Consider the following 11,502-nt stretch of genomic DNA (forward strand, 5'->3'; position numbering starts at 1 on the left):
AAGTGTGGCATCGCAATTCCTGTCGGAAAGGGTATTCCCGGGTATAAGGTATAGGTAAAATCCCCCATCCTAGGATTTTTGAAATTTTGATTGAACATTAAGTATTGAGTAGGTACCTACCTCTAAAATAAATGTTGGACACAAAAAATCCCCCCCTCCTTACGCCCTCTTTTGTCCTCAATGACGAAAAAACTTTTTTTTTTCAAAGGAAAAATCATACGTCAACAAGTTTTAAATGAAAAATGTTGATACCACCCAAAATACAATAGAGGAGACATGGGTCTCACCAGATGAATTTTCTCAACATTTTTTTGCCCCCCCCCACCCAGAGGAGATATACTGATCAAAGAAAATTTGAAACCGCTGTATTTTCAAACCTAATTCCGGCATATAAAATTTTTTTTCTTCTAAAAAATATATGTAAGAGTATTATTTTTCAAATTTTTCCTCCAGGATGGTCATCTTTGAAAACTCAAAAAATTCAGAATGTGTTTTTTGGATCATGACATCGCCTAAAAGGCGCTATTTTCGGTTATATGTAGTTGTGAAATTTCGCATGCAGGCCAATAAGAACAGCAAAAAACGAAACATCTTCTTGAAAACCTCATTCTGGGCTCATGGGAAACCCCTCCATCCATTTTGAGGCGAAAGAAGATTGGCAATATCGTTATCGTGTGAATTGAGCCCCCTGGACATGAATATGAAGTTAAATTTACAGTTAGACATCTTTATAAGGGCCACATTTGGAGAGAGAGTTGCCCTAAAATTGAGTCGGTTTTTTTTTTTTTTGAAAAATGCTCCAATATAAAGCTATTTACTCTCTCTCTAGCAGAGGGGGAGGGGGGGCGTCAAAAAATGTTGAGAAAATTCACGTGGCGAGACTCGTGTCTCTTCTATGTAATATTTTACATTTTTCATTTAAAACTCGTTGAAATACGATTTTTTCTCTAAAAAAAGTTGTTTCGTCATGGTGGGCAAGAGGGTGGAATGAATTTTTTTGTGTCCAATATTTTTTTAGAGGTTGGCACCTACCCAGTACCCAACTATGTTCACTCAAAAAAATTCAAAAATAGGGGCATTTCGTCTACGTTGACCGGCAATACCCTTTTCATCTTTAGTTAGTTTTCAACCGTATTAAGTTCGTAGGGTTATATTAAGGATTTTTCATCAAGACACATTGAGGTAGGCAGAGGCACTTACCTGAATAAATATGCATGAATCAATACAAAAATAACTGCCCAATTGTGGGATTTTTATGAAAAAATAAATTTATTAATGAAGAGAATGTTTTAAATACTGTACAATTTATACACAAGTAATCGTATATCTTACCCAAGTTAGAAAATGATACTTGAATTGTAATTCAAGATATGGATATGTGTAGGTGTAGTGATCTGGTCATATCAAATCGAACAAACCTATCAACAGAAACATGAAATTAGCACCTGCATTACTTTTCAATTGTGGATAGGTATTTAAAAATGTGAATTATCCGAGTTCATTTACCTTTTTTATGATAGTGGGAAACCCATTGATTAAGAATTTTCAAATACAATTCATTTTTAAAAAATGTCTCGTGATGAGCGACGGAATCGAAATTGCCATTTTTAATGAACGTTTCATACGTTACTGGATTTTCATAACCGTGTAAAAATCCAGGTAAACGACAGCTCAGGTTCATGATGACAGTAGCTGGTAGATTCTCCATATCACTATACAGTTCCTCCAACGAATACAATAAATCACATTGGACGAATTTCAACGTTTTATTTAACGTTTCGATGTAAGTTTCCATTAAAAAGTCGAAATGTCTTTCGAACACATCGAACCGTATACTACATAGGGTAAAATTCAGTATATCGAAAACTGGAGATGACCAGGACGAGAACTGGAAATCGATGAATTTCACTTTCGTCACGTCACCATACTTGTCGTATTTGAATAACGTGTTTCCCAGCCATAAATCTCCGTGAATCAAGACATGGAACCCGAATCGATCTGGAATTATTTCTTGACGCAATGTGTCCCATACATCGTCCTTGATCTGGTGAAATTTTTCGTGAAGACCGAATTTAGGATGGACAATTTCTGCCAACAGCTCGCAACAACGTCTTGGGCATTCTTTATCTCGTTCTTCCCATTTGATATCGTCTGTCCAAAGCTGTCGTTTAATAGTCGAATTTATTTTTGAACATTGATTTAGCTTTACCGATAGACCGTGAAACCTGGCCAATTTTTTCAAAACCAAGCAACAGTGATGGAAATCCAATTGTTTGGTGCGTTCTGCTGCTTTGTACCCGGATAAAGAGAGATCTTTCATCATCAACGAGTATTTATCATCGGTGTAGTATAATCTGGGGCCTATGTGTTCGCCATCAATTTTATACATTTCTTCGAGCACTTCGGTGTACATAGGGTATTCTTTTTCATACAGTTTGAATTTGATTCCGAAATTGTACGCGGGATGAGTCGAAGGTATTTTAAGAATGAAAGATTTTTTGAATATTTTACCTTTTCTTTGGTATTCGACCATCAAACGAGAGAGCATCGATGAGTGATTGTTTCCTGGTGCGATGTTGTCTTCGATATGCCAGTCCAGAATGGCAACTTTGGATGACGAATCTCCGCTCAGGATTTTGCTCAGTAATTCGTTGGTGATCTCCATCTTGAGCAAAGAATGGTATTCGAATTAAAAACGTATTACGTATGCTCGTATGTATTACACACGTGTGTATTCGTCAAAAGATAAAAAACTTATGAATGTACGATTTCATAAGTGTGAAGTGTTACGTCGCTGTCGATAAGACACTGGCGTAGCCATTTTTTTTTTTTTAAATATTGGGCTAGTGTTTATTCTGTATGGATTTTTCAAGTGCATTTTACTTTCATTTTTTCTGAGCTATCGTGAATTTTACTTTACTGAGAATGTTTGTTTGATTGGTTGAAGAATAGAAAATATTCAATTAGAGAGGTTGTGATCTTTAGAAATGAACAGAAAACTGATCATTAAAGAATAAAATTCCACAAACAGTTCTTGATGGTTACAGGTTATAAATGCTGTATTGTATTATTCAAAAACTATGGTGACATTTTCTGATAGATTCGCGAAACGTCTTTTAAATAAGTCAGAATCTATTTTTATCTATTTAATTAATTTTTTTTTTTTGCTACTAATCGGAGCCTTTGCAAAAGTTCGATTTGAATATTGAAATAAAGGAGTCGATTTCTGAGACCTCTGCATACTTTTGGCCTGTTTTTCGTGAATTATGTATTATCAATTTTAATTTCATTTTGCACAGTTAGGATGTTGAATCAAAATTTTTTATCGTGATTTATGCATAAAAATTTTTGTGCAACTGCAAATTGGTGCTAATTTTTTGTGATTTTGAGATGTTTTTTGAGGATTTTGCTCAGCTTCGATGATATTCCACTGGCAGTTTTTACAATTTTCGTGCTGGCAATTCTTATTCCATATTACACGATTTTGAAGATAGGTATTTCATATATTGTTTTTGTCGTTGTTTACACAATTTTGAAAATGTTTCATAATTTTCTTCACCATTTCGTAGTTTTTCAAATTGAAGATCCTACAAAACTTTGCGGAGCTCGCGATCCCGTCTTGTCTCATTCTCGCTCCTTCTTGAACAATAGCCTTTTTCCACGAATTTCATCATCTTAGGTACCTGCATACTCACTTATCTACCCGTCGCTTCTGCCTTCTCTCTTTCCTGTGCATTGTTCTACCCTGGTTTCACCTTCTCTCCCTAGCGAAATGCAAATAACTGCTACCTTGTGTAGATTTCAAGATGTTAAGTTAGTCAGTAAATAAACGTACAAGCGAAAAGATCTAGTTTCCTTTTCTCTCGCTAATGGTGGTGACACGAAGCCAAGGTGCTTCAACTTTATTGGTGGAGTATATTTCGGTTTTTTCCGTCATTATTTTTTAACAATTTTCCTGTACATGTAAATTTTTAAAAATTTTTATAGATTTCAGAATTTTTAAATCTTTATTGCACCTACTTAAATAATTTGTTGAAAGATTTATGTGTCAGTTTCACCCATTTTCGTTCCCATCTCACAATTTTCATGATTTTTTTCGTCATTTTCAACGTTTGTCTCATGTTTTTGGTATTAATTGAAGAGTTTTATATCAAAACTCACTAACGCCATTTTTTCAAACTGTAAATTGAGAAAAACAGTGAATATTGAAGAAAGGGAGAGAGTGGGGGTCAAATGAGGTATCAATGGAAAGAGGAAGTCCTACCTAACAAGCTTTTGTATAATTTGCGCAGTATGTGGGGGCGGTGGGGGGAAAACAAAATTTTTTTAGTGCGTTTTGATCTGAAAATTTTGTTTTTGTGCGTTTTGATCTGAAAAATGAAGATTTAATGCATTTTGATCTGAAAAATATATCTTGCATACAGGTTTTTCAGTTTCATTTCCAACTCTTAAAGTGATGTTAAAACCAATAAAACCATACAAATTTAAAATTTTTGAAAATTACATAATTTGTTAAAATTATTGATTTTTTGACTTTTTCAAACTATCATTTTAGCCAATCATACTGCGTAAATGTTGTGGGGGAGGGGAACATTCTGGTAGGTGGTAAAAATTGTGTAGAAGTCAATTCGGATGATGTCGGAGCACCAAAATGAAGTGTTGCCACATGTAGAACAAAAAATACAAAAAGCGAAGTGGAGTTGGTGCATTTTGTTCCAAAATGGAGACATATGAGTAAGTTTTGATCTGAAAGCAAAATTTCAAGCGCAATTTTAAGGTATAAGGAAAGCTTAATTCGTTCTAACAATGGTTGCAATCAGTTCCCTGTTAAATTTTACATAAGAATCCGTATCTTGTTTTGTTTTGATATAAAACTCCTAATTTTTTTCTCATGAAAGCTTGATGTACATTGTACATGGACACTTGATTACTTTTTTTTCTCAATAATCAAAATTGATTTCATTGTGTCAATTTTTGTGTTTTTTTCTACCTAATTGACAAAATATTTGTTATGTCATACTTATATTGTTTTTTTTGTTGTGAATATTGTGCCCCACATTGGGCGCCAATGTAATGATATAGATGGTATGGTACTTAATGTCCATCTAACATAGCTTGAGCTGAATTGTGTCATTTGCATAAGTCAAATTCTAACAAATTTTTTTCAAATTTTTCAAAAATTTTTTGATTTCCAAAATTTTTAAAAAGTAAAAATTATTGGCTATGTATTTTTTGCAGGTTTATTTATGGCTGATTGGCTGAAAAAAGATTTACTTATTGAAAAAAATCAAGATAAGAGCAAATAAATTTGGGAAACCCTTCTGTTATTCCTTTTTGACCTCCATAAAATGAGACTGACACAATTCAGCTCAAATGGTGGTATTTCCTAGACTGTTCACCTAAGAGATACTACTTTGACTTACTTTGACCTGGTTGCCTGGCTATAGGTTGTTAATTCTAGTTGAATGGTAATCAATATCATACATATGCCATGTAATATAAAGACATTAACACAGAGTCACCTGGATAAGCTTCATTACACAGCATTGATAGTACAATAATCTATACTATCAGAAAGAGTGCAGGCTGCACGAATGAGCAAACATTAACATAAATGATTGAGATTGAGTTAACAACCCTACTTTAACACAATAATAGAGATTATATAGAATAACCAAACATTGACATAAAGGACTTTGTACATATGTACAAAGGCTATATTAACATAAAAACACTTTAACCATTGCTAGAAAAGAGGAGAACAAATTAACGTTCAGACATTAATAAGATAGATGTATCCATGTCGGTTGACTCAAATACACATCTGTCATCTATGCCATCCATAGCTCTCATAGCATCACGCGACGGCTCTGCCACTCGAGGACATACACTGTGTTACAACTAGTCAATAACCAAATAGTAACGCATAAACATGATAGGCACAGTTGTGTATCACATTTCCATTATTTTATGCATATAAGGTAATTCCCATGATATTTTATTACTTTTTTCATCATTTCCAACTAATATTAGAAGATTTTCTCAAAATTTAGAACAAATGTCATTGTTTAAACAATTTTTAATACTCGTAGGCATGCAAATTCTGTCACCTTTTTTGTCAATTTCAGGCAATTTGAAATATAATTCTTGCCAGGAGAAAAAAATGCGTACCCAAGAAAAAAAATTTACAAACTCGCTGTAATTTTAGACACCATTAAGGGTCATTTATGAGAATTTTTGAAAAATTTTCCAACCCTGTTTTCAAAGCAAATTGTGCTCGAGTACGGTTGCCATTTTTTAAAAAAATGGACAAAGAGCCAAATATTTCGGCACTTTTTGACATTTTGAGCTCAAATTAGACGAGCTACATCTACATACGCATTTTAGCGAGACGTCAGATTTTATGCTAGTTTTCACTGTACTTACGAGTATATGCTTCATTCTTCTCTCCCTCCCCTGAAATTTCACAGCTCACGACCTGGGTAGATACCAATAATTATAATGGGTCAATAGTCAGTGGAGTTTTTTTAAGAGCAAAATTTAATTTCTGGAAGGGGTAAGAGAGTCAAAGTTGAAAATCATAAAAATACCATTTTCAAAGGGGCATAATACGAAGACCCAAACTGATGAAAATGGGTAAAACTCTGATTAAATGTTAGATATGTCCAAATTTCTACATCCCAAGCCATTACCTCATTTGAAGCGAAAAAACTTATTTCCTCCTTTTTTCGATCTTAACTTCCGCCCCTTCAAATTAGTCTCATTCCAGCATCATTTCGCACCTCGGGAGTAATAAGGTGACATCTCAAAAAAAATTGATTTTGATGTTTTTGCATTTTTGGGGCTTGTATGACCCCCCTCCCCCCCCCCCCTCAACCAAAAATAACACTTTGAGTTGGGTACATTATCTAGATCATGTAAAAAACCCAAATGGCCTAACTTAAAATCCCAACAACATTGCAAGTTGTTTGGAGTTATAAGGTGACATCTCAAAAAACTCCACCTTTTTTGAGCAAATTTCGTACATAAAAAGTGTTAACAAACAGTTTTGATTGTTTTGAATGTTTGTCAGTTAGAAATAGTCACAAGGAGTGCATTTTTTACTGGTTTGTACCAAATGGAAAACAGTTTTTAAATCGATCACTTTTCAGAAAAATGAATTTGCACATAAAGTCCGGCATATGACAATAGGAGTAATTGCACCCCCCCCCGCCGATCCTCCGGGACAACTTTTTTCTTAAAGGGGACATCCTAAGGAACATTTTAAAGCAAAGTTGCCAAAAAAAAAAGTTGGCCTTACTTACAAAATGGCGGTCATTTTGATTGACAGGTCAGCCAAAATCGCAGATTTTGCGTTTTAACATAGGACTTGCACGAACTTTTTCAAACTTTACAAAGGTAGATAGAAAGATCATGCAAAAATTTATCACCTGTCAAAATTTCAAGTGCTAAAGTGCGTTTTTCGATTTTTGGTGAATTTTTGAAAATCGAATTTAGGCCAAAAATGAGGGAAAAAATCCAAATTTCACCAAATTGACCAAGAAAGCTGAAATTTTGGGATACACCCTATTTTCGTCATGCCAAATCGATTGGAAACGGTTTCAACTCGTTTTGAGCAGTTCTGGAGCCTCCAAAAAATTTTTGAAACTTTAAATTTTCACGAAATTTCATCAAATGGAGATGGAAAGCTGAAATTTACTCTACAATTCAATTTCAACACCCTCTGAAGACGACTTCAGGTGGGTTCAGGTAATTTTAGGGCCTCCAGCGACTTTTTTTGAAAATTACTGGAGCCTCCAGCAGATTTTTGAAGCTTTAAATTTTCACAAAACTTCGTCTTCATCAAATAGAGATGGAATGCTGAAATTTACTCTATACTCCAATTTTAACACCCTCGGAAAACGACTTCTGGTTGATTTCAAGTCATTTTAGAGCATCCAACGACTTTTTTGAACATTACTGGAGCCTCCAGTAGATTTTTGAAACTTGAAATTTCCCCAAAATTTTATCAAACCAAGATGGAGAGTTGAAATTCATTCTGCAAACTAATTTCAATACGCTACGAAGTTGACTGCTGGTGAATTTCAAGTCGTTTTGGTCCCTCCAGCAACTTTTTGAAAGGTTGTATGACTTTTTTTGGAAAATTGAAATTTCCTAAAAGTAGCTGGAAGCTTCAAAAGGCTCCAGTAATTTTCAAAAAAAGTCGCTGGAGGCCCTAAAATTACTTGAACCCACCTGAAGTCGTCTTCAGAGGGTGTTGAAATTGAATTGTAGAGTAAATTTCAGCTTTCCATCTCCATTTGATGAAATTTCGTGAAAATTTAAAGTTTCAAAAATTTTTTGGAGGCTCCAGAACTGCTCAAAACGAGTTGAAACCGTTTCCAATCGATTTGGCATGACGAAAATAGGGTGTATCCCAAAATTTCAGCTTTCTTGGTCAATTTGGTGAAATTTGGATTTTTTCCCTCATTTTTGGCCTAAATTCGATTTTCAAAAATTCACCAAAAATCGAAAAACGCACTTTAGCTCTTGAAATTTTGACAGGTGATAAATTTTTGCATGATCTTTCGATCTACCTTTGTAAAGTTTGAAAAAGTTCGTGCAAGTCCAGTGTTCTTATTCTAAATGAAGGTAGGATACCAGATCTTTAAAATGAGGTGCTATTCATTCCTCACAATTAATTATAAGTTGATAAAAATAATGAATCAAGTTTTAAAAAAAAAGAAAATCACTCTCCTGTAAAATTTCACTTTTTTGAGATGTCACCTTATTACTCCCGAGGTGCGATTTGATCTCTCTCCGTGGTTGAAAACGTCATTTTTTATGAGAAATTTTCGTGTTTTTTGACCTCTGGAACAGCCTGGAGCTCTTTCAAATCAAATTAGGAACCAGAGGGGTTCGAATTCGCAACGTACAACTGCAAGGTTCAGCTAGTACGAGTAAATAAACATGCACGAATGAATTCAAAACAAAGTGCCCAATTTCAAATTGTTTTCAAAGAAAAAATTTACTAACAAACACTTGAACAGAATATTTCAAATATTGCACAATAATGTATAATAATGTAATACAAAATCTTTGACTCACATTGGAACATTACCTACTTTATGTAAGTTTAAGAAATGGGTAGCTGTATGCAGTTGCTCCGTCACTTCCAGTCAAACAAACCTAGATGTACATACAACAGATACACAAAATTAGAAGGTAACTAGGTATACCTATAATGGCTCGTGGGTATTTGAAATTGTTTTTAGCTGGGAGTCTATTTACCTTTTTTATCATAGTGAGAAATCCATTGATCCAGCACATTCAAGTATAACTCATTTTCGAAAAACTTCTCATAATAAGCAGGAATGTCTAATATTCCATCTTTGATAACAATTTCGTGTTCTGTTGCATTTTTAAAACCATACAACATAGGAGGTAAACGAGCACTCAGGTTCATGATCACAGTAGCTGGCAGATTCTCCATATCACGATACAATTCTTCCAACGAGTACAAATCGCACTGGACAAGTTTCAAAGTCTTGTTCAACGAATCGATATAAGTTTCCATTAAAAAATCAAAATGTCTCTCGAACACATCGAACCTCATACTGCAGATAGTAAAACCCAAAATGTCGAATACTGGAGATGTCCAAGACGAGTATTGGAAATCTATGAATTTCACTTTCATCACCTCACCATACTTGTCGTATTTGAATAGTGTGTTTCCCAACCACAAGTCGCCATGATTTAAAACTTTGAATGTGAATCGGTCTGAAGTTAATTCTTGACGGTACCTGTCGCTCATATCGTCTTTGATTTGAAGGATTTTTTCACGCAGACTCGATCTTGAGCTCGTGATTTTCGCGAATTGTTCGCAAATACGTCTTGGCAGTTCTTTGAACTGTTCATTCAATTCTACATCTAAATATAACATTCGTTTAACGGTGGAACTTATTTTCGAGTTCCGATTCAGCTTTACTGATAAACCGTGAAACCTGGCTAATTTTTTCAAAACTAAGCAGCAGTGATGGAAATCCAGCTGTTTGGTGCGGTCTGCTGTTTTGTATCCGGATAAAGATAGATCCTTCATCATCAACGAGTATTTATCATCGGTGTAGTATAATCTGGGGCCCATGTGTTCGCCATCGATTTTGTACATTTCTTCGAGCACTTCGGTGTACATAGGGTATTCTTTATCGTATACTTCGAATTTAATTCCGAAACTATATGCGGGATGAGTCGAAGGTACTTTGAGGATGAAAGATTTTTTGAATATTTTACCTTTTCTTTGATATTCGACCATCAGACGAGAGAGCATCGATGAGTGATTGTTTCCTGGAGCTATGTTGTCTTCGATGTGCCAGTCTAGTATTGCAACTTTGGAAGATGAATCTCCGCTTAGGATCTTACTGAGCAGTTCGTTGTTGATCTCCATCTCGAGTGAAGGTATTTTTAAATCAAACGTCGAAATTCGTACCTACTTTACTTACGTTCACATTCGTCGAACCGAAAAATGGTAACAAATGAACGTGTAATTTCTTGAATGTTTGAAGTGCTGCGTTGCGTTGCCACGATAAGATATGCTTATTTTTTCTAATATTGAGTGTGTAATTCGAGTATCGATTTTTTTTATTTTCTTTTTGATTTCTCATTCGAATTGGTGATCGGATTATTTGCAAAGAACATTATGGTTGTCACCTGCGCAGAAAAAAAAATGTAATAGCCTCACCAGATATTCACTCGACGTTATAACAGTGGGGTGTGTGTCATCATTAAATAATGTCTCACTACTTCAGTGGGAGGGGAAGGGGAACTGTGATTCCTTGAATCATCTGTGTCCTAAATTTCTGCAATTTGGTCAATTAACTTCAAAGTTGGATATCAGTTGATAAGTTTCAGATGAAGGAATTGAAATTTTTAAAATTTTGATAAATTCAGATCGCATTGTTCTGTTGCCACAAGTCAATGCTGACCAACAAATTGTTATTTCTGTCAGTATTTCTCAAATATTTCTATAAATATTGAAGCTAGGTAGGTGTAATTCACCATTTATGAATTTTACTTGAATTTAAAAAAAAAAAAAATCATCTCGATTTTTTAGCCACGAATTTGTTACAACACTGATCAATATCAGAAATAAAATCTAGAAATAAGATTTCTTCTAAAAAATCTCAAATAAAACCACGTACCTAAAATATATGGTGCTTCTACATCTACTCTTACATCTGTATATTTCGCTGCAGAATTAAAACTACACATGAAAACAATAATTCTTGAAATATAAACAGTTTCTATGAAATGATAATGGTAAGATACGGGTGATGCGGTGGGCATCGCACCTAACTACATTATGTGGATCTGTATGTACAATGTACATAGCTCTACGTACATCTCGCTTCCTCCTTTTTTCAATGTCAAGTGCAAAGCTGTGTATTTGGCGTACTTCACTTTTTGTGTTTGATTCTCTCTTGTTATGCTACATGAGTTGTTTGAAAATTTCAATTATATTTGACC

The 11,502-nt window shown here is 34.5% G+C and overlaps 2 protein-coding genes across 2 annotated transcripts; both read right to left on the minus strand.

Annotated features, from left to right (window-relative positions):
• Positions 1-1,230: 1,230 nt before the first annotated feature.
• Positions 1,231-6,858, minus strand: LOC135846307 (uncharacterized). The gene is made up of 2 exons (XM_065365314.1): positions 1,507-6,858; positions 1,231-1,418 (listed from the first exon to the last, which is right to left on the minus strand). Exons 1-2 carry the CDS (start codon positions 2,663-2,665, stop codon positions 1,399-1,401), a joined length of 1,179 nt encoding a protein of 392 aa, XP_065221386.1. The 5' UTR covers positions 2,666-6,858; the 3' UTR covers positions 1,231-1,398.
• Positions 6,859-8,988: 2,130 nt separating this feature from the next.
• On the minus strand, positions 8,989-11,481 carry LOC135846309 (uncharacterized). The gene is made up of 3 exons (XM_065365316.1): positions 11,178-11,481; positions 9,271-10,686; positions 8,989-9,168 (listed from the first exon to the last, which is right to left on the minus strand). The coding sequence occupies exons 2-3, from the start codon at positions 10,421-10,423 to the stop codon at positions 9,149-9,151; spliced, it is 1,173 nt and encodes a 390-aa protein (XP_065221388.1). The 5' UTR covers positions 10,424-10,686; positions 11,178-11,481; the 3' UTR covers positions 8,989-9,148.
• Between the last annotated feature and the right edge of the window lie 21 nt (positions 11,482-11,502).

Source organism: Planococcus citri, chromosome 5 (genome assembly GCF_950023065.1).
Source record: "Planococcus citri chromosome 5, ihPlaCitr1.1, whole genome shotgun sequence".
NCBI classification, from domain to species: Eukaryota; Metazoa; Arthropoda; class Insecta; order Hemiptera; family Pseudococcidae; genus Planococcus; species Planococcus citri.

Coding starts and splice junctions, on each gene's coding strand:
- LOC135846307 (XM_065365314.1), bottom strand. CDS start 2,665: ATGGAGATCACCAACGAATTACTGAGCAAAATCCTGAGCGGAGATTCG. Junction 1,419..1,506: donor TTCCCACTATCATAAAAAAG/GTAAATGAACTC, acceptor TTCTGTTGATAG/GTTTGTTCGATTTGATATGA.
- LOC135846309 (XM_065365316.1), bottom strand. CDS start 10,423: ATGGAGATCAACAACGAACTGCTCAGTAAGATCCTAAGCGGAGATTCA. Junction 9,169..9,270: donor TTCTCACTATGATAAAAAAG/GTAAATAGACTC, acceptor ATGTACATCTAG/GTTTGTTTGACTGGAAGTGA.